Below are 21,610 nucleotides of genomic sequence, written 5' to 3' on the forward strand. Positions count from 1 at the left end.
GCTGAGCCTAGAGCAGAGAGGCCAGGCACTCCCTGCTGTGGGAGAGGCAGGTGAGACAGGAGCCTCGCCTGGACTGTCCTTGCCTCACATGCTTTGGCCACGATAACCCAGCAGGGGAGCTGGTGGGAAGGATGAAAAGCAGACTGATGGGGCCTAAGAGTGAAGGACCAGGGCCGGGGGCTGTGGAAATGTGGTGGGGGGGCAGGCGGGGGAGTTAGGATTTGGGGGAGCCCATGATGGTGAAATTGAAAGACCCAGGGACGAGCCCTGGAGGTACTGGGGAGCTCAGGTTCAGGGTTCAGTCATCCCTGTACCCCCTTCACTGTCCTTTCCACTTCTAAGGTTCTCCTGACCCACCTCCCCCGCATGCTCCTTAGGGCCTATGTGTCTTTGTTCATGCGCCATCTCTGTGAGCCCGGGGCGGACGGCTCTGAAACCTTTGCTGATGGAGTCCCTCGGGAGGGGCTGAGTCGCCAGCAAGTGTTGACCCGCATTGGAGTCATGTCTCTCGTCAAGAAAAAGGTATTGGTCTTCCCCTCACCCAAAGAGTCAGGTCGGCTGCCTAGGCCCCATGTGTCCTCAGCCTTCTATCCCTGGCTCCGGGAGCCAGACTGGAACTGATCCCTGTCCTGCAACCCCCTGCACCCTGCAGGTACAGGAGTTCGAGCACATCAATGGGCGCTGGTCTATGCCAGAGCTGATGCCTGACCCCAGTGCTGACTCCAAGCGCTCCTCCAGAGCCTCTTCTCCTACCAAAACATCTCCCACCACTCCTGAGGCCTCGGCTGCAAACAGCCCTTGCACCTCGAAACCTGGTAATCAGCTCAGGATGACAGGAGAGACTGACGGGGCCAGTTTCTATCAGATGCAGAGGGCGTGGAACTGGGGTGGGGAGTTCCTGCCTTCTTCACTCTGCCTTACCCCTGCAGCTACTCCAGCTCCCAGTGAGAAAGGAGATGGCATAAGGACACCTCTGGAGAAGGATGAAGCAGAAAACCAGGAGGAGAAGCCAGAAAAGAATAGCAGGATTGGGGAGAAGATGGAGACAGAGGTGTGTGGCTGCCTGGCTGCTTTGGAGGCAGTGGCAGTGCCTTGGAGGTGGGAGCCTAGAGCCCTCCAGGTCATCCTGACTCCGCTGTCTTCTTCCAGGCTGATATCCCCAGCCCATCCCCATCCCTGGGAGAGCGGCTAGAGCCAAGGAAGATGCCTCTAGAGGATGAGGTGCCAGGGGTACCTGGAGAGATGGAGCCTGAACCTGGGTACCGGGGGGACAGAGAGAAGTCAGGTGGGTGCATGGCCTTAAGTGTGATTGGGGCTTAGAATTTGGGGGCTCCCTCTTCTGGGGTCAGGGGATGAGGGTGACATCCTCCCTTCCTGTCCCCTGCCCCCTCCCACAGCCACAGAGTCGACGCCAGGAGAGAGGGGGGAGGAGAAGCCGATGGATGGACAGGAACACAGGGAGAGGCCGGAGGGGGAGACAGGGGATTTGGGCAAGAGAGGTAATGGGTGGAAGAATGGGACCCCTGGGTCCTTGAGGGATCAGGGGAGGTGGAATCTGGGGGACCAAACGCCTGGGTGGGTAGCTCTTCAAGGGCCTGTACAGTACAGAGAAGAGTCCTGGGACCCGGGTGGAGACTGTCCCCCGAGATGTGAGCTCTGCCCCATCTGCCACAGCAGAAGATGTGAAAGGGGAGCGGGAGCTTCGGTCTGGGCCTCCTCGAGATGAGCCACGGTCCAATGGGCGACGTGAGGAGAAGGCAGAGAAACCGCGGTTCATGTTCAACATTGCAGATGGTGGCTTCACAGGTGAGGGGCTTTCATTGTCTCCCAATCCTGACTTGAACCTTGTTTGTAATTAATTTTGTTCCTGACCCCTCTCTTAACCTTCCTCTTGAAGAGCCAGTGGTCCTGTCACCTGTTCACCTGTCACCTGTCCCTCCTCTGTACCTGTCTGTGGGGCTGGGCATGGTTCTCAAACCCCTGATGCCATGTCTGTCTGCTCTCCTCTCTGCAGAGCTTCACACGTTGTGGCAGAATGAGGAGCGGGCGGCTATTTCCTCCGGGAAACTCAACGAGATCTGGCACCGAAGACACGACTATTGGCTCCTGGCTGGGATTGTCCTGTATCCTTTGATACAGATAACGAGGAAAGAGATGTTTTCTCCCTGGAGCGAGAAGAACCACAGAGAAGAAGAGTCCATCTCTGGGGAGGGGGGCCTCATGCCACACTTTGGGGCAGTCAGGCCAAACGGAAGGTGTGTGCAAAGCCCCACCAGCCCTGTTAAGTTCCTTGATGGTCCCCTTCCTTCGTCGGCAGCCATGGATATGCACGGTGGCAGGACATCCAGAATGATGCTCAGTTTGCCATTATCAATGAGCCATTTAAAACTGAAGCCAATAAGGGGAACTTTCTGGAGATGAAAAATAAATTCCTGGCCCGGAGATTCAAGGTGAGGATGAGGGAGGAAAGGAACAGTGTTGAAGAGGGGTTTGAGTCAGAGGTAGGACCAGATCTGGTTGGAATGTAGGCAAGGTTGACCCTTTGAGAGCCGAGACAATGCTTGAGGCCAAGACACCCGAGTGTCGCCTCGTGTTTGAGCCCATGGTCTGGATCAGGGTGGAGCTGGGGTTGCTCTGGACCAGCGAGGGGGCGGGAGGGGGTGCAGTGTGGGTCTCCGCCCCCAGTACTCAGCCCCTGCTTGGGCCTCAGCTCCTGGAGCAGGCGCTGGTGATTGAGGAGCAGCTGCGGCGGGCGGCCTACCTGAACCTATCACAGGAGCCGGCGCACCCCGCCATGGCCCTCCACGCCCGCTTCGCCGAGGCCGAGTGCCTGGCCGAGAGCCACCAGCACCTCTCCAAGGAGTCGCTGGCGGGGAACAAGCCGGCCAACGCCGTCCTGCACAAGGGTAAGGGCCGCGGCGGCCCCGCGCGGGGGAGGGCCCACAGCGCTGCGTAAGTCTTCACCCCGCACCCCTCAATATCTCCCCACCCCTCCGACCCCTTTACCCTCTGAACCACCCCCCCTCTGACCTCTAACCCCACCCCGACCCACCTGGTACCCCCTCGGTTTTTAGCCTCTTGACATTGTGCGGCCAGCCCTTATCCATGCCTAATAGCGTTCACATCAGTGCCCAAGAGTGGGATCCCCCAACCCCTTGACCTCCCCCATCTCCATGAGACTGTGCCACATTCCCTCCATGGGGCAGAACTTTTTCACTGACCCACACACCTGCCATACTGCTCATAGCACCCTGTCTGGGGCCTTGGCTTGTATATAGTCCACAAAAGTTCTTATCCTGGGTCCCACAAATCCCATTCTTCACATCTCGTTCACCCCATGAGGCAGAAACCACTACCATCCCACCCTCTGACCCTACCCCATGAAATTTCCCTTTGATCTTCAACCCTTCCTCCCAAACCCTCATGCCTTGATAATAGTAGATTAAGTTCCAAAGCCCTCTAACCATCTAATCCTGACTGACTCCTGGCCCCTTAGACTCCTGTTCTAATTCCTTGAACTTGTAATGCTGACCCTCTAACTTGCCCCCACCCCTGCCCGACATATTAAAACCTTGATTCCTTAAGTCTTTGACACCATTTACCACCTCCCACGCCTCCTGACTATTTCCTCCCCATCATCCCCAACCCCCAAACTTCCCTCTTCCAATATGGGATGTTCTGACAACTCCCCGCCCCGTGTTTTCCAATGTCCTCCCTGTCTCCCTTTTCTCCATATTCCCTTTTCCTTCCTTCTCTCTCTCCATCTGTCCTTTGTGGTGATCTGGTCTCTCTGCTTCTTTACCTGACACTTCTTTTTCCCCGAGCTGCTCTCTTTTTCTGTCTACTTCTGTCGTTTTCTTGGTCTCTGATTCTTCGGCATCTGTGTCCTCTCTCTCTCTTTCTCTGGCTACGTCTGTCCACCTGACTCCACATCTCTTTTCCTGGCTCCATCTCTCTCTTTCCCTGTCTTTCTCTCGCCCTTCTTTCTCCGTGGCCCGGGCCCCAGTTCTGAACCAGCTGGAGGAGTTGCTGAGCGACATGAAGGCGGACGTGACCCGCCTGCCAGCCACGCTGTCCCGAATACCCCCCATCGCAGCCCGCCTTCAGATGTCCGAGCGCAGCATCCTCAGCCGGCTGGCCAGCAAGGGCACGGAGCCTCACCCCACACCGGTAACCCTTCCCCCGACTCCACTTTCCCTGTTGGTACTCCTGCATACAGACAGACACTTCCTTCAGAATCCTATACAGTGTGGAAAACGCCCGCAGACACTCCTCAGTGTGGAGTCCCCCTGCCTCTGCCATACCCCCCAGTAGCTCTGGATTTCTCCCCTACAGCTTCTCCCTCTCAGGCTGTGGCCCCTCTAACTTGGGCTCGCTCTCTCTTCCAGGCCTTCCCCCCGGGTCCATACGCTACACCTCCGGGGTACGGGGCGGCCTTCAGCGCCGCACCCGTCGGGGCCCTGGCCGCCGCAGGCGCCAATTACAGCCAGATGCCAGCAGGGTCCTTCATCACAGGTCAGCTGCTGACTTCCCGCCTCCTCCTCGTTGCCCTCTTCCTTTCCCAAGCTTCACCCCTGCTCAGCTGCCCTTTACTTGTCCAGCCCATCTCACTTCCTTGGATGTGCCCAGGGTTTCATGGAATGGAGTGCTTCTAGACTTTATTTTTCCCATCCCTAACTTCTCTTCCATCCCCATCGTCAGAAACCTCATCCAGGGCTTTACTGGTTCTGTGGATTAGTACTTGAGCCGCCGCCTCCTGGGTTACTTCAGAGAAAGAGTGTGAAATTAGAAGGGGGTTATAGTGAAAGCTGGAGCGCGAGTCCCATCACATACACAGTGGGACGTCTCAGGAGAGGGGTCCGCCCTGCTCTTCCCTGCACACCCTAGAAAATTGGACCTGGCGTGAGGTGACCTTGAAGAACATAACTGTGGTCAGGAAGCAGTGGATGATGGGTAGAGAAGTAGGGATTGACCCTTCCTTACCCCCTTCCCAAACAGCCGCCACCAACGGCCCTCCAGTGCTGGTGAAGAAGGAGAAGGAAATGGTGGGGGCACTGGTGGCAGACGGGCTGGATCGGAAGGAGCCCCGAACCGGGGAGGTGATCTGTATAGACGACTGACCGGATCCCAGGCCTGCCCTTCACCCAGGTCCCGGCCTCGAGGTCGACCCCCAGCTCAGGCTCCGGGGCCTGCTGCCAATCCTCCACCTTCCCCACCCCTTGGGCCACCACTGGGCTAGGAGCCCCTCTGCCCCTCTCTACAGTTCTCTTCAAGAAGGGCCCTTGTTATTCTCCACCCCATGCACCTTTCCCACCACACTTTGAAGACTGCTGGTGAGAAGGGGTCTGGGTGGAAGGTGGTGAGCAGGGTCTTCCGAGTACCTTTATCCCCCACTGCCAAACATACACAGCTTCCCAATAAGATGGTTGTGGGGAGGAGAGAGGTGGAGCCTCCCTGGGTTTTACTCCTGCAACATCAACTCCATCTCTTGCAGAAGTGGGGGGTTAGCTTTGCCTAGCCTGTAGGAACTTTGGTGGGGAAGAGCTTTGAAGAGAGGCAGGTGACTTTAGAGGGGGGTGACAATGAGCCCTGGGAAGGTGGAAGAGAAGAGGAGGGGCGGATCCATGTTTCCTTCCCCTCCCTCCCTGCAGATGGAGGGTGGAGCAGTTACCAGGGAGGGAGTCCATTGCTGTTCAGCCTCAGAATAAAGGCGCCGTTCACTGGCTCAGTTACCTCCTGCGTACCGGCATCTTGTGTTGGCAATCTTCCCCCCTCCCTAGGGACCAGTGACCACCTCTGCAAAGAGTAACATTTGGGTGATACTCCCTTAAGCCAAAGAGGAGCTCCCCAATCTGTTCTAGGGACCCAAGTAACCTAGAAAGGGTGGCAGAGAACACAATGGGCCAGACATGGGGGGAGCCCCCAGTTTTGGGGCTCAGGTTCTTGGAGGATTTCTACCTTCCCTCCTGAAGACCTGGATTTGGACTAGAGTGGGTCAGGCAGAGGGCTTAGTCAGGAAACTACCTTGCCTTCAAGACCAGAGCAGAATAGCAGAGGGCAGGCTGGGGAGACATGGGCACACCCTCCTCCCCAGGAGGGGCTGGGGAGAGTGGCAGTTTGCATGGCGAACCCCCCACTTCCTCTTTGCTCCCCTTCACTTTCTGGCTGCCCCTCTCCCAGTCTCTTCACACCCACTCCGGGCCTGTCCCAGTCCCCTCTTCTGTATCAGGTTTATTGGTTGTACATATAAATTATACTTTCCTTTCTGTGTGCTCTGTTGTTTTTGAGTGGGGGAGTTCTTTGGTTGTGGAGAGGGGGAGGGATAGGAAAAGAAAGGGTGTTGATTTCTGCCATTTTCTATTCATTTCTCTCTTTAAAAATCTTGTTGACTTTCCCTTTTCTTGTTTTTATTTCTTGGATCATCAACTAAAATTCCAAGGACCCTTTTCCAACCCTAACCCTGAGGTGATGAGCTCAGTGTGGAGGTTGACAGCAGGATAGCTCACAGGCCCCAGGGTGGGACCAGCGAGGCAGGGTTCACTGGACAGAAGAGGAATGGGAGGGGTGCCTGACAAGATCCACGGCTGCCTTCAGTCATCCTTTGGAGCATCCTTTCCACCTTCAGGTCGTTTAGTTCTGCCGAGAGTCAGTAGAGGTCACTACAGCTTCACAGGTTCAGTTCCCAGTTTGCAGAAGCACACATTTATTTTAAAGGAATTGGGTGGGGGGGGGGGTGTGTGTGGTCAGACCTGCATAGCTTGCCAAAGATGTGAACTGCTAGACACTGCACCTTGACATATATTGTTCACTACCAGAGCTTCTTAGAAGCTGAGACCAGACACTTAAATTTTTGATGCTATTATATTAAAAACTGTAATTCTAACAAGCAATCAGAAAACAGCAGGCTGAAGGCTGAGAAAGGGCTCCCCAAAGAGGGAAAATTTAAACTGAGACAGCAGACTTAAGGACAGGAAAAAGGCAAAAACAGGATTAGAATAATTGAGGTTTATTAGTAAGTTCACATTCTTAAAACTGAGGAAAATTCAACACAGTAAACTATGGACACAAAGTTTAAATTTCTTCAGTTAATAAGAGTGTCACTTTAGGAACCTTGAATAAAACTAAATCATTTCTATCAGTTGGGTTTTAAATATTCCAACCACAGATGGTGATATCCTAGATAGTCTAGAACCTGGACCAGTGCTTCTTAAATTTTTATTTAAATGGATCACCTGGGATTCCTGGTAAAATGCAGAGTCCAAGTCAGTCAGTCTAAACTGAAATCCTGAGATTCGGTACTTGCAACAAGCTCCCAGTGATGCTGATGCTGTTGGTCCTTGACTCTAACTATACTATCATGAGAGATTAACAGGATTTTTAACTAAAACTCACACCCTAAAATTTGGTTAAGTCCAATTGTGGGACACAAGTTTAAAACTGTATTATGAGCATCTTTTTTCAGTAGTGACTCTTTCCTTGGGACTGTAACGATAACATAGATAGTATCAAAGGTTTACTATTCAATGCCTTTGCCAGATGGCACTCGAGCCTCTCCTTGATAAGCACTTATGAGCTGACTCAGATAAATGCCCTTTGGACCTTCTCATGCCTGACCTAACTGGTTAAAGGGAGATTCTGAAATGAAGCAAGGCTCCTAACCTCATAGGTAGGGATGCATCTTGATAATTTTAGAAACAGTACTGGGGATGGGGAAACAGTAGGCATACCAGTGGAGGAGGGTAGAGTGGGTACAGTGTATTTTTCTCACTTCTCTTAAGTGCTAGAGAAGTGAGATTAACACGACATGAAAATCGGCCTCTTCTCTCCTGTTCCATCTTTAAAATCATTGACACAGAATTGCTAAAATGGGACCTGTTGCTCCCACACACCAGAGCTGCCCTGGAGAAAAGCCAAAGTCACAGCTAGGGAAACAGTCTGTCTTCTTCCCCCGAGAACGGAGACTGTTTCCATCATCCCTAAGCCACTCCATCCTGAATACGCAAGGCTGGCACAGTCAGTAGACGGGGGCGATTCGCCTGGAAGCCTCTGCAGCGCAGTATTAACACCTCCCAGGGTGTTCCCTCCTGCCCTTGGCTCACCTCCCTCATCCATGCCAATCCAGGATGTGACGGGTGATAGTCTTGGCATCAGACCACTGTACTACAGCGCGCCCCCGAGAACACAGCTCCCACCTTTCTTCTTCCATAGCTTCAGAGTTACCCGGTTACTGCGTGCAGCGGGTCATGTGGGCCAAGTCCTTGACCTCTGGACAGTACAGCACTGGGGGAAAGGAGGAGGGTTAAGGTCAGTGGAAAGACGCAGCCGAACCCGGCGTTCCCTGGTGCTCTCCCTCCACGGCTTCTCGGGTGGCCCCTCACCGTTGCTAGGCAGCGGGCGCCGCCACCCGCGCGCGGGCACCAGCACCCGGGCCCAGAGCCGCCGGAGCGCGCGCCACCCTGCGCTCCTAGGCCCCGCCCCTTTCTCGCTCTCCTTTTCCTCGTCATCGGCCTCTCGGTTCGCGTCGCCACCCGCCTCATAGGATTCGCGCCTGACTTTTGCCTCCAAACGCGACCATAAGTCCGGGTCGACAGAGATCTCCGCGACCCCACCGCGCGGTAGCGGGGTGGGCGCGCGACAGAAGGGGCACGTGACGAGGCGGCGCAGGCGTACCACGCGCGCCGCCGCCCCGCCACCGTCGCCGCGCGCCGCCAGCTCGCGCAGGCACGCGGTACAGAGCGTGTGGCCGCAGCGGGTGCGCGCCGTCCCGGGCAGGCGGCGGGGCGCGCGGTCCCCGAGGTTGAAAGGCCGGTAGCAGATGTTACACTCCAGCTCTCCGCGCTCTGGAAGAGACGGTATCCTCACCAGGAGCTGCATCTTGCCCGCCGCGGACTCGAGGGCGTCACTCACGAGACCAGCTCCGTGGACCGACCTAGCGGGCCCGTGCTGGGGCCCGCCCCGCCGCCTCTCGCCTCTTTTAAATAACGAGACCCCGCCCCTTCGCGACGTCACGTCGCAGTCAGGCTCCTCCCCGCGGTGGCACGAGTGGGGGTGGTGGAGGTGCGAGGTCTGGTATGCCTGCCTTGGCGAAGCTGGGGCGGGGGGCGGGGAGGCCGCCCAGGTGGTGCTTGGACTGGGGACGGAGAGGTGCGGCACCTCCAACTCCAGGCTCGCCTTCCTTAATGCCCCCAACGCAGCGCCAGCGTTCCTTAACTGTACTGTGTGCCAACCCCTAGTTACTGAGCCTGAGCCCTCAATCACTGACACGGGTTTCTCAGGCTCTTTCACAACATACTTCTTAAGCCAGTGACACTGCCCGTTCTGCCCAATCTTTAGAAGGCCCCTGGGCGTTTTAGCAGACCTGCGCTCCATTGCCCTTGTCATATTCAACCTCCCTCTGTTCCTGTAAGGCTGGCTTCCCAAATTTTATTCTCCTCAAACTGTTGAATTCCCAGCCGACATCTCAACCTAAGGAGGGCCCTAGATACCAGGCCCAGGAATGCTGGGAATCTTCTCCTACCTGAATAGCCAGGCCTGGACACCCACGCACCATGATGGCTCCAGCAAAGCAGCCCAGCCTAAGCTCTGACTCAGGGGTCCGACTTCCGCCACGGGTAAACAGGACATAGTATTCACAGCCCAAGTTCCCTCTTGGTGCCGCACCCACCCCCAGCTCTCTCCTCACCCGCCTCTCCTGGACCTACAGTCTAGGCACTGTTATGGAGGTTCATAGGACAGAGCCTAGACCCAGTTTACCAGTTGTGACACTTTGAGCAAGTTACCTAACTCCGCTGGGCCTTGGCTTTCTCATCTATAAAATATGGATGATAATAGGATTGAATCAGCTTACATATGTAAGGTGATTAGAATGAAGCCTGGCACACAGTAAACACATATTAGCTGCTATTATTATTTTACGCCCTCTCCTATATTGTGTTCACTTTAACTTCATGGCACCCAACATATTCTTTTGTTTTCCTTTTTTTTGGCATAACCGTGGGGCATTCAGGATTTTACAGTCCCCAACCAGGGATCGAATCCTCACCCCATTCAGTGGAAGTGCACGGCTTAACCACTGACAGTCCAGGCACAAAATTCTCAACCCCTATTTCTTTTGGTGAACACAAGACGGGATTCTCCACACTCATGGCATTTACTGGTAACAGGCAATGTAAAGCTGGTTTTTAAAAACTAGATTCTTTAAACCTTAGAGGGTAATCTTTTGTGAGAAGATATATCATTATTTTTGATTATTTTATATCTTTTCAGAACTAAGTTTTATTGTCTTACGGTTACTTGGAGGAAGCTATTCCAATGATGCTGTCATCTCACATTTGGGGGGAACTTCTCTTTGTAATAGTGCTTAGAGATCTCACATCTTTTAATATCTTTGGTTGGTGATTAAGTCTTTTAAGGTAAAGTTGCTCCTAAAGTGGTAGACAGCCAAAGCCTTCTAGCTCTAGACCTGGGCTATCCAGTCACCTGCTCAGCTTCCTTTCTTGTTTATCAAGAATCCAAAATGATGATCTCCCCATCTAAAGCAGCATCACTTCCAATTTTCTTATCTCTTTACCCAACACCAGAAACCTAGGAGTCAAACCTAGATCCCTTCCTTGAGTTCACATTCCTTTACCTCCCTTATCACTAGGCCTGGTACATTTTGCCTCCTAAAACTAATTCATCTGCTTTTCTCTACCTCCGGTATACCACCCTGGTTCAAGCTGCCATCATCTCTTCTGTAAACAGAAGCCTCTTCACCAGTCTGTCCACAGTTATTCTGGCCTTCTGCAGACTTCTCTCCACATTGCTTACAGTAATCTTTCCAAAATTCAAGCCTAATTATGTGCTACCGTATATCCCTTCCACTCCTGTTAAAATCTGCCTGCAATGCAGGAGACCCGGCTTTGACTCCTGGGTCGGGAAGATCCCTGGAGAAGGAAATGGCAACCCCCTCCACTATTCTTGCCTCCCATGGGAGAATCCCATGGACAGAAGAGCCTGGCAGGCTATAGTTCATGGGGTCATAAGAGTCAGACACGACTTAGCAACTAAACCACCACCACGACATTTCCCTTCCATTCCTGTTAAAAACAAAAACTTTTACAGCAGGTGGTCCAGTGGCTATGACTCTGAGCTCCCAGTGCAGAGGGCCTGGGTTCAATCCCTGGTCAGGGAATTAGACCCCACATGCCATAACTAAAGAAAGATCTTTGTGCAACTAAAGTTCATGCGTGCCTCAACTAAGACCCGGTGCAGCCAAATAAATATATAAATATTTTTTAAACAACAGACTTTTAAAGCAGTCATGGTTTAATACCCCCAAATTCCTAAGATATATGACTTTGCTGCTTCTCCCATCAAGAATTGGGATCTGTTCCCTCTCCCTTGAACCTGGGCTCACCTCATGACTTGCTTTGACTAATAAAATGTGGCAGGAATGATGATGTGTGAGTTCTGGAGCCTCATTCCTTCAGAGACCTTATGGCTTCTGCCTTTGGAACACTGCCCTGAGACCACCATGTAAGGAAGTTTGCTGGTGGATGAAGCCACCTGGAGAAGGGAGGAGCCCCAGTCAACAGCCAGCACTAACGGCCAGGTGTACCAGTGAGGTCACTGGATTTTCCTGTTCAGCTGCTCTGTGAGCTGAATGCAGCCACGTGAACGAGCCCAGGTGAAAACAGCAGAAGACACTCCCAGCCAATCCACAGAATCATGGAGTAAAAATAGTTTTAAAATGTTTCTTTTAGCCACTAAATTTGGGGGATGATCTGTTGTGTATCAAGATAATGGATTTTGAGGGTTCCCTGCTGTCCTTAGGATAAAGATAGTATGCTGAAGTGCCCTACAAGGCCAAACATGCTCTGAAACCACCAAGTCTCACATTCTGCTTGCCTCTCTTCTTTAGACATTCAGCCTTTGGAGACCTCTGACTTGTCTGTTTCCCCCACAAGGTTTTCCCGTGTGCTGTTCCCCTAACCTTGCTTTCACATTAGCAACACCCACTCATCCTTCAGCTCTCTTTGCAGCCTCACCATGTCAGATACTCAATGTAGAGTCTGGTAACACCAGTGCTTTCCTCTGGACTTCGGACAACCTAAGTTTGTGTGTGTGTTTGGGGGTTACTTTGCCTTCCCCATCTGTAAACTCCACAAAGGTTGCTGAGCCAGGTTTTGTTCACCACTGTGTCCCTGTGCTGTACCATAGTAGGACCCGATAGATAAGTTCTCATTCAATTAATGAATGAAGTGAATGATAAATACAGTATGTGAGGGAATTTGCCAGCGGTCCAGTGGTTAGGACTAGGCGCTTTCTCTGCCCAGGGGGGCCCCGCTCAGGGAACTAAAATCCCACAAGAGGAGCTGCTGCTGCTAAGTCACTTCAGTCGTGTCCAACTCTGTGCGACCCCACAGACAGCAGCCCACTGGGCTCCGCTGTCCCTGGGATTCTCCAAGTAAGAACACTGGAGTGGGTTGCCATTTCCTTCTCTAATGCATGAAAAGTGAAAAGTGAAAGTGAAGTTGCTCAGTCGTGTCCGACTCTTTGCGACCCCATGGACTGCAGCCCACCAGGCTCCTCCGTCCATGGGAGTTTCCAGGCAAGAGTACTGGAACAAGAGGAGCAGCATGGCCTATATATTTAACAAGGTGTGACAATAAAGGAAGGTTTCTTATAAGGGGTTTCTAACTGCTTCTGAAGGTAATTTTAAGAGGACTTTTAAAAAATGTTTTGAGCAATGAAGGAGGCATTAAATGAAGGAGGTTCATGACCCTCCAAGGTAACTATTTAAGGAGAGTACCATTTTAAATTTATAAATTCTCCTATGTTTGTTACAGAATAACTAAGCTCAGTTTAGTCATACGTTTTACCTCTTTGTTTCCTCCACAGTCTTCCCAAATGAGTGGGAGATGATAGGAGTGGATGTAAGTGTTCATTAGTTGATCCGGTTGGTTGCTAATCCAGTAAATGACATGCTGCTGACTTCTCTCTTTTGGAAATTGGTTTTACTCTGCTCTCCCAGCTTCAGGATCAAGGAAGGGTGAGGATGGGAAGAAGGGAGATGGTAAGGTTATATTTTAAGGAAGGCAGAGCTCATCCTCCCCTGCCTTGTGATCCTTAAAGGTTGTAACTTTCCACCCACCTTCTGTCCCAGGGGAATCAGAGTTCTTTAGGGAAGAATAAGGGTAAGTATCTGACATAATCCCATTTGATTCTGCTTTTCTGCCACTCTCACACCTGATCTTTCACTTGTTTTCTTTTTATAACAGCTCTCTTCTCTCTCCCTGCATCATTTCAACCATAGACCAGTTTTCATTTTACCTCTCCTTCCCCAAGTCCTCCATCTGAGAACAGTGCCTCCCACTCAGCCACAAGAAAACCACCCAGACAGTTTTTTGGATAGTGTGGGTATCAGGCTTCCCAGGTGGCACCAGTGCCACCAGAGAACCTGCCTGCCAGTGTAGGAGATGTTAGAAACACAGGTTTGATCCCTGGGTCAGGAAGAACCCCTGGAGGAGGAAATGGCAATCCACTTCATTATTTTGCCTTGAGAACCCCATGGACAGAGGAGCCTGGCAGGCTATGATCCAGAGGATTCCAAAGAGTCAACCATGGCTGAAGCAACTTGGCATGCACTGGGTATCAGGAAAGAGGAAAATAAGACCCATGGCTAATGTAACTTTTCAAAACAAAACAAGGGTAAGAGTGTCAGAGGGAGGAGCAACACAGCTATGAAGCCAGACCTCTGGGTTCCAAGGCATGTGGTGACTGAAAGAGGAAAACCTGGTCTTTGATGAGATCAGTGACTAGGCGCAAGATGCCTGGGTCACTAAGGTACATGAGCAGTGGAGAGGAAGAGTCCTGGAGTTTTCTACTGGCAGGGGGCTAGGGAGTCAAACAGGTAAGACCCCCAGCAACTTCAGGCGCAGTAAGTAATGATCAAGCTGAGATTTTATTTACAGTTCCCTGGGAAGTCTTGCACAAGAGAGGCCATCATTATTGCTTTAAGATTATTGCCAAGAGGAAGACCACAGTCCTCCCCTGCCAGGTAGGAAGTCCTGCTCAAGGCTCAAAGGTTTATCCCCAGATCTTTTATGTTAGCCCCATTTCCCTGCCTTGACCTAAAGGCTGTCACTGTTTTCTGCGAAGTGAGGCCCAGTGTGCTTTCCAAGGTCTTCCCTGGCCACTTCCGCCAGGACACTCTATACACTGGCCATCAAATTTCCCTCACCGGTGCTTTGCTACTGCACTCCCCATTCTACCCCTCTCCACAAGAACAAAGCATCAATACGAATTCTAGTTTTATGCCTTTCTCCACCTCCTGGCTGAGGCAGGGTCCCCGGTTTTCCAAAAGTCATCATTTACTTCCTGCCAGGACCAGCCTGGCTTCCTTTGTAACGATTTTAAGAGTCCCATTTCCTTTTTTCCAGGTGACACCACAACTCACTTCTTATTAGAACTCACAACTCCTTGATGACATTTCAAGGGCCACTTTCGAGGTACTCTGCGTGGGTCTTGTATATGCCTTTTTGTTTTTCTCTGGACCTCGGCGATTAGGGGAAGAGAGAAGGAGCGAGACCAAGTGGCAGAGAGGGGACGGCCCAGTAGCTCATGCCCAGGATTAGCAGGAAGGCCTAGGTGGACGTAGTAGGGGGCGGCGGACTACTTTCCCTCTCAAGCCCCACTGCGGGAGGATATGGCTTTGTTCATGCTATCGCTACTCGAAGCTGGAACTCGTTAGTGGGCGGGGTCGCCCTGTCTCAGCCGCTGCGTGGAGGGATCCGGAGCGGGAGGGAGGCAGAGGCGGGGACGCGTTTCTGGGGGGTTGCAGCGGCTTGGGATTCGGGTTCCTGCGTCCCCGGTGGACTATTTCTTGGGATGCGGCTTGTTGCCCAGGAGCCCGTCTATCTCCATCACCGTCTGCGGGGTCAGCTGATTCAGCACCTGGAGTTGAATGGGGTGATGGAGAGAATGGTACATGCAGGGTCCTTGAAAGAGGGCAGGAGGTTCGAGGACCCGGGGAGCCTCACAGCGAGGCGAACTCACAGCTGTGCTTCTGCTTTACCTTCTAGCCCTGGGACCGCTCATTTGCAAAGTGAAGTGCCTCACCTTAGGCCCATTCTGGGTTGGCCATCAAGGTCTTGACTGCTGGGGAAGGGGACAGAGATGAGCTCTGGCTCTGACTCCCTCACTCACCTGCAGGGCGCCGAGGTGCTCCACCAGCTGCTCCGCACTGGACACCCCCAGCAAGACCGAGCTGACCCCCTCACTGCGGAGACACCACGCTGGGCCCGAGAAGGAAAAAGAGAGAGAACTGGTGGGAAACAGTGAACACCCAGACTTCAGAGGGGTCTCTGAGGAAGGAGGACCGCCCCAGGAGCAAACCAGTCTGTGGTGTGGTAGCTCTTAGGCGGAGACAAGGACCCTGCAGGGTCCAGGGCTGGCAGTGTCTCACCAATAGCAAGCTGTGCCACAGTGCAGCCCAGCTGGTGAGCGATGGGGAGAAGGTCCATGACTTTGGCTTGTTGTTTCTTGCCATCCTCACTTTGCACTTTGTCTTTGTGCCACTGGTAGCCCTGGAGGCCAAGGAGATTCATCAAAAGACCATTTCTCACTCAGTCCACTCCTGCCATCCCAAGCCCCCAGATCTCACCTTGATGGTGACCCTGCAGGTATCTGGGACTCGACCATCATACTTGCTAGTGATGAGGCCACAGGCCAGAGGGGACCAGGTGACTGAGCCAACACCTAAGACGGAGAGGACGGGATGTGGGAAGGGGATCTCAGGGATGGTGAGGCCGAGGGAAAGGCAGGGATGAGGGGACTGCGAACCAATCTTGTGGTAGAGCTCTGGCAGCTGCATCTCCACCTTCTCTCTCTGAAACAGATGGTGCTCAGCTTGTTCACACACCGGAGGGATCAGATTGAACTGTCTGGCCATGGAGTAGGCCTCCTGGGTTGGGGTGGGGAAAGATGGGTGTCAGAGTACTCCTTCCATTGTCTTCCACTCCCCTTCCTCCAGCAGAGTGGGGTTGGGACTGGCCATGTGAAAGGTGGTAACAAGTTGTGAGATGGGGGCAGTAGGTGGCACACTCACCATGATTTCTGCAGCCCCCCATCGGGATGTCCCCCAGTATAGGGCCAGGCCCTGGTTGATGACGTAGGTCATGGCTCGCACAATCTCTAGGCACATAGGAGAAGGAAAGCTTCACTCTCAGACCCCTGGCATCCTGGGTTCCGGATCTACAGACCTCCACCTGCCCCACCAAGACCCCACTCATCCCTGTGAGAGGTTGGCATCTGCTCTTCACTTCCCTCCCTGTCCAAGTCCTGGGGTCTGAGCCTCCACTGTGGACCTTGGGAGACCTCCTGAGCAGGGCCTGTCTTCTGCTGAAGGTTTAAGAAGTGCTCAGTTTTGAAGGGCTGTCAGGGTTGAGGTGCTGCTTTACCCTCCATGGGACTGTTGGGATCTGAACGATTGGCAAAGACGATGTCCACATATCCCAACTGGAGGCGCTCCAGGGATCCTTGCAAGCCTGGGGTAAGCACAGGGAAAGGAAGGTAAGCTCTCCAGCTTTAGCTGCCTAAGAATTCAGACCTTACCCCTCTGCCAAGGACACCTAAATCCCAGCTTCCCTATTCAGAGCTTCAGACTTGGAGCTTCAGAGAATATTCCCAACTTCTCTAGCTTCCGTCCTCAGCCAGCTCAGGTTCCCAGTCCCTCTCACCTTCAATGATGTGTTTGCGGCTCAAGCCTCGCTCGGTTTCTGCCCTGTAGGAAAAGATAAGTCAAAGATGAGGTGCGTCAAAGATAAGGGACCAGGGCTGGCCTGGAGTCATGAGGAACCGAGGTGGTAGGGGTCCTCACAGGCAGGAGGCAGACCTGGGGGAGCAGGTGCCTGGTCTGCGTTCCCCAGCCCATCCCATGCACCTTCACACAGTCTGCAGATCTCCATAACTATAGTGAGGCAGCCACTTACTGTCCTCCCCAAAAAATCTTGGTGGTGATGACATAGCTTGATCTCCTAGAGAAAAAGAGTAATGGGAGACCCAGCCAGAAAAGGATGTGGGGATGATCATGTCCCCAGAAACTCCCCACACCCCCAAACATGTCTTACCTCCAACCTTTGCTCTTGAGGATGTTCCCTAGGGTTCTTTCAGCCCTGGAAGGAAAACAAGGCAAGAAGCACTGACTCCTCCAAGATGGATCAGTTTCTTTCCCTCCTCCCACCTTTCCCTTCAACTGATTTCTCCCTTGTAAAATGGAACATAAATGAGAAGCCCATTGGGCCATCAGTCCCATTCTAAACTAAATAAAAGGGGCTCCTGGAAGTAGGGTTACAGTTGTATGTTTTCATTCATTCACTGAACAAATACCAGTTGTGCAACAGTGAACCACGCTCTGTTCTGGGTGCTGAAGGGATAGAAAAGGATGAGAGAAGAGGGACCAACTACAGTGATGCTGGGGAGGATACTGTCTCATCTGTTTCCAACCATCTGTGTTGCCTCCTCCCTTCTTTTAGTCTCTGCAAAGTCCCACCCAGGTCTTCTCCCGCATTGCAGGTGGATCCTTCACCAAGTGAACCACCAGGGAAGCCCAAGAATACTGGAGTGGGTAGCCTATCCCTTCTCCAGGGGATCTTCCTGACCCAGGAATCAAATTGGGGTCTCTTGCATTGCAGCTAGATTCTTTACTAGCTGAGCTACTATGGAAGCCCGTGTAGGTACTTAGGTGACATGGGAAAGAACAAGACAAGTACTATGGAGGGAGGACCCTTTCCGTTGAGCAGCAAATATAGCCTTGTAAACCAGTGATTGATGAACTGTGTGTCAGAGGGCAGTGTAAAGTGCTTTGGGAGCTGAGGAGGGTAGTGACCAACTTTGGGGAGTTGGGCAAAGGGTTCTTGGGAAAGCTGACATCTGGGACAAGTCTTAATGATAAGCAGAAGAGTTTGCCAGAAGAAGAGACAGGGGTAGGTCATCCAAAGTTTTTATTATTCCCAGTGTGAAGCCATATGTGCTGCAGTTGTGGTATGTTTGAAAATTTAGCTTTGTCATCCTCACATAGTTGCACATAACTGATGTCCAAGAAATATTTGGTTTTATTTTGACTGCACAATATGCCCTGTTGCCCTCAAAACTAGAGAGAGAGAGATGTTGGGACTATAGTTCCCAACATGCTTTGGGGGCCCATTGGCTGAAAGGCTGGAACTTAGTGATGCTTTAATTCCCAGAGTTCTTTAGGGGGAAAACGGAAAAGCCCTGATGTTCTCTCAGACTTCCAAGTATAACTTAGCTCTTTCACCCCAGTCCTTACTTTCCTGCTGCATACACTTCGGCAGTATCAAACAGGTTTACACCGTGCTCATAGGCTACTGTCAGCACATCCTCTGCTGTCTAGGATGGTAAGAGAAAGAGTCGATGATCAACCACCAGCCTCTCGGTCACCTTCCTCACTGCACTCTAACCCATCACACCTCAACCTCGGTTACCACATTCACTTCCCTTTCCCCACTCTCCAGCCTCAAGTGCACCATTCTCCATGCTTGTTGTCCAACCCCCTAGCCAAGTCCGTTTTCCCCCCTTTTAGGTTCCCTCATACCCCCTCCCCCTGCTTCTACGTCCCATCACTTATATCAATACCTCATCTGAGATCTGAGAACCAAATGTGACCCAGGTACCTGCAAGAGAGAAGCCAGGCAAATGAGACCAGGGCCGAGGGAGGGGGCAGCCATGAAAGAATGCCTGCCCCTTCCCTTAATTCCTCTTCTTTCTAACTCACCTAGGCCAAGGCAGGATACCCGAAGACCAGACTTTCCTAGGTTCCTGCAGGACACAGAAGCAGCAGGAAGGGGTGGAGCCTCCATTAGGGACTTAGATTATCAGCCTCCAGCTCCTCTCATTTCAGACTGAGATGCCCTCAGGGTGTCTCAGTCCAAAGAAACTAGACTCAGTGGGCCCACTGAATCGGGCAGTGCCACGGCCATAGAATAAGTGAACAAATAATAAGTGTTCCTCTGGAGCCATGGTCCTGTGCCTCTGTTCCCTCCTATCACACTGAAGATGTGCTGCCTGCTTAACGCTGCTTCTGGTGTGTCCTGGGTTCATTTGAGTCATCTCTAGGATGTGTGGAGTTGGGGTAGAGGGTGGCTGGGTGGAATGGGACTGGCTAATGGTGATGAGTTTGTGAAAACAGATTTTCAAGAGAGTGCTATGCTAAAGGGCAGACACTGGGGTGGAAGAGGGTAAACCAAGTCAAGTTCAGGCATTCAGTCCTTGAATAGGCTAGGCAGATGGGCCTCCAACAAAGGCAGGTAGGACACCTGGGTGGGGAGTTTGAGAGGAAAGACCAGTTCTCCCCCTTCTTTCTACTTGATCTGCTCCTGTTGGCTTGTGAAGTCTGTCTTCAAACCAGAGAGCCCCCTCCTCCCTGCCCCCCATCCAGGTACTCCACTCAGCTTCCCAATCAGGGCTGCCATATGCAGGGGATCAAATTCCTCAAGTGACAAAGCCACTTCAGATCAGTGACCTTTGCTCACTCCTGAGCAGGAGCCCCTCCCTTCTCCCCTACTGGTAGTCCTGAGAGCTCAGAGATCAAGTCGGTTACATTTCATTCCACCTTCCCCACCTGGTTCCTGGCCCTCGGCATGAGCTTGAGAGCTGTGGTGCATCCTTCGGAGGGCCCCACTTCCCTCCCCACCAAGAAAGGGTGCAGGAGACCTTGGGGCATGTGGGGGTGGTATCTGGGTCAGGCACCCTGAGCAGGCCAGAGTGAGAAGCCGTTTCCTTCCCCCCTCTTCCCAGGACACGACCCAAGGACACTCCATCCAAGCTGGGTGGGGTGGTGTGCAGCCTGGAGATCTGCGTTTCCCTGGCCTTCCTGGGGGTAAGGAGGAGCATCCCTTGGGTCTGACAGGCCTGGTCAACCTCAGTAAACTTGATTTTCTACTAGGCAGGGGAATGGACAGAGAGCAAAAAAAAAAAAAAAAAAGGACCGTGTAAGGGACTGCCAGCGATGGGAAGAAGAGATGGAATGAGCCGGGACCTTCTTAGTGAAGTTTGAGGGGGGTCCTGGCAGCATCTTAGGAAGCCTCAAGGGTCAGGAAAGGGAAGCAGATGTGGCGGGCGGCCAGGCCACCCCCATACCTGTATTTCATGCCAGTGCCTCGGCCGGTGCTCTCTCGGAGGGCCCCAGCGGGCCCCGGGGGTCGGGGGACCACGGCGGCCCGGGCCTTGGGTCCCGACCCTCCTCCCCCTGGAGGGTTCCCATGCCCCCCGCCGACCAGCCCGCCGTTACCGCCCCCGGGGCCCGGCCGGGGTCCACACAGACGGTCCTCACTGCTCCGGCTGCGAAGGTTCTGCTCAGTACATGCGATAGACACCTGCATGCCGGCCGGCCAAGGCGGGGGAGGGGGCTCCGAGGGGGCGGGAGGAAGAGGGAACCGGGAAGCTCGAGGGGAGACACCCGAGGGTGTAGTGGCGCGAGCCCTGGGAGAGCGGGAAGGCTGAGGAGGTTGCGGCGGGAGCCGCCAGGCAGGATCGGGCCCGCGCGGGAGGGCTGCTGGAGGTCGCGGGGTTTGCGGCGGAGAGGAGAAACGCGGGGGGCGCCACGAGTGGAGAGGTTAGGATTCGGGGGCACTGGCGCGGAGAGGAGAGGGAGAAATGGACGAGGGTGAAGGTCGAGGGCAATTCTCGGAGGGTAGGAACTTAGGGACAAGGAGGGGGCGGAAGAAAGATGCCACCTCTGCCCAAAACGCAGCGGGACCCGCTAGTCTCCCAACCGCGTCGGCAGCCGGCCCAGCTAATCAACATGCAGGCACCGCCCCCTTATCTGCATAAAGCCGCCCGCCTCCCAGCCCAAACCTACAGCTTATCTGCATAAGCCCCACCTTCCGGAGCGCTGCAGCTTGAGTGTTTCGTGGGCTCATAGCAACCAGAGAGCAGCACCCAGAGGGTGGTTCTACTCTCTGGACCCCGAGGCTGATCTGTCTTCCACCATCCCAGTGGTTTTCAATCCGGGAGCTATTTTGTCCCCTGGGGGACATTTGGCAAGGTTTGGAGACTTTTTTTTTTTTTTTTGCCTTGATGCATGTTGGATCTTAGTTCCCTGACCGGGGATTGAACCCATACCCCCTGCATCGGAAGCATGTAGTCTTAACCACTGGACCACCAGGGAAATCCCTGGAGACATTTTTTGACTGTCACGACCTGGGGGGACATTTGGCAAAGTCTGGAGACATTTTCTGACAGTCACGACTTGGACGCGGGTGTGCTACCAGCATTTAGTGAGTGGCAGTGAAGGAAATGGCAATCCACTCTGGTATTCTTGCCTGGGAAATCCCATGGACAGAGGAGCTTGGTGGGCTACAGTCCATGGGGTTGCAAAGAGTCAGACAAGACTGAGCGACTAACACTTTCACAGGCAGAACAGAGTACCTGGCAGCCCTCCCACCCTCCTCTCAATCAAGGTATTACCCAGCCCCAAACATCAGTCGTGTTGCTGTTAACAAACCCATGGACAAAGCCTCTTTTTTGGCTCAAAGGATGCAGACACCCTGGTTCACGCCTCCATGAGAGGGGCAGGTGCCGATCAACCACTCAAACTGACACACTCAGG

At 53.2% G+C, this 21,610-nt stretch overlaps 3 protein-coding genes across 11 annotated transcripts in view; 1 reads left to right on the forward strand and 2 right to left on the reverse strand.

The window, feature by feature from the left end:
* Nucleotides 1-6,266, forward strand: part of CHD3 (chromodomain helicase DNA binding protein 3) — a 25,147-nt gene extending 18,881 nt beyond the window's left edge. For 2 of the 9 annotated variants that reach the window (XM_018064597.1, XM_018064599.1), the window contains exons 29-40: nt 378-522; nt 653-815; nt 930-1,051; nt 1,150-1,285; nt 1,398-1,499; nt 1,675-1,806; nt 2,015-2,123; nt 2,318-2,450; nt 2,711-2,952; nt 4,007-4,170; nt 4,389-4,515; nt 4,999-6,266. In XM_018064597.1, the coding sequence (XP_017920086.1) occupies nt 378-522; nt 653-815; nt 930-1,051; nt 1,150-1,285; nt 1,398-1,499; nt 1,675-1,806; nt 2,015-2,123; nt 2,318-2,450; nt 2,711-2,952; nt 4,007-4,170; nt 4,389-4,515; nt 4,999-5,239 (1,816 nt within the window). In that variant the 3' untranslated portion in view covers nt 5,240-6,266. The remainder of the gene's footprint in view (nt 1-377; nt 523-652; nt 816-929; nt 1,052-1,149; nt 1,286-1,397; nt 1,500-1,674; nt 1,807-2,014; nt 2,124-2,317; nt 2,451-2,710; nt 2,953-4,006; nt 4,171-4,388; nt 4,516-4,998) is intronic. The other 7 variants (XM_018064603.1, XM_018064605.1, XM_018064602.1 and 4 more) reach the window with 6 other exon arrangements.
* On the reverse strand, nt 6,991-9,369 carry LOC108638214. The gene is made up of 3 exons (XM_018064000.1): nt 9,228-9,369; nt 8,379-8,857; nt 6,991-8,280 (listed from the first exon to the last, which is right to left on the reverse strand). Exons 1-3 carry the CDS (start codon nt 9,367-9,369, stop codon nt 8,242-8,244), a joined length of 660 nt encoding a protein of 219 aa, XP_017919489.1. The 3' UTR covers nt 6,991-8,241.
* KCNAB3 (potassium voltage-gated channel subfamily A regulatory beta subunit 3) lies at nt 13,927-20,850 on the reverse strand. The gene is made up of 14 exons (XM_005693536.3): nt 20,140-20,850; nt 18,776-18,819; nt 18,637-18,674; nt 18,311-18,390; nt 17,112-17,156; nt 16,974-17,018; nt 16,722-16,765; nt 16,443-16,529; nt 16,091-16,176; nt 15,826-15,946; nt 15,647-15,741; nt 15,449-15,569; nt 15,190-15,278; nt 13,927-14,937 (listed from the first exon to the last, which is right to left on the reverse strand). Exons 1-14 carry the CDS (start codon nt 20,379-20,381, stop codon nt 14,860-14,862), a joined length of 1,215 nt encoding a protein of 404 aa, XP_005693593.2. The 5' UTR covers nt 20,382-20,850; the 3' UTR covers nt 13,927-14,859.

Source organism: Capra hircus, chromosome 19 (assembly GCF_001704415.2).
Source record: "Capra hircus breed San Clemente chromosome 19, ASM170441v1, whole genome shotgun sequence".
Taxonomy (NCBI): Eukaryota; Metazoa; Chordata; class Mammalia; order Artiodactyla; family Bovidae; genus Capra; species Capra hircus.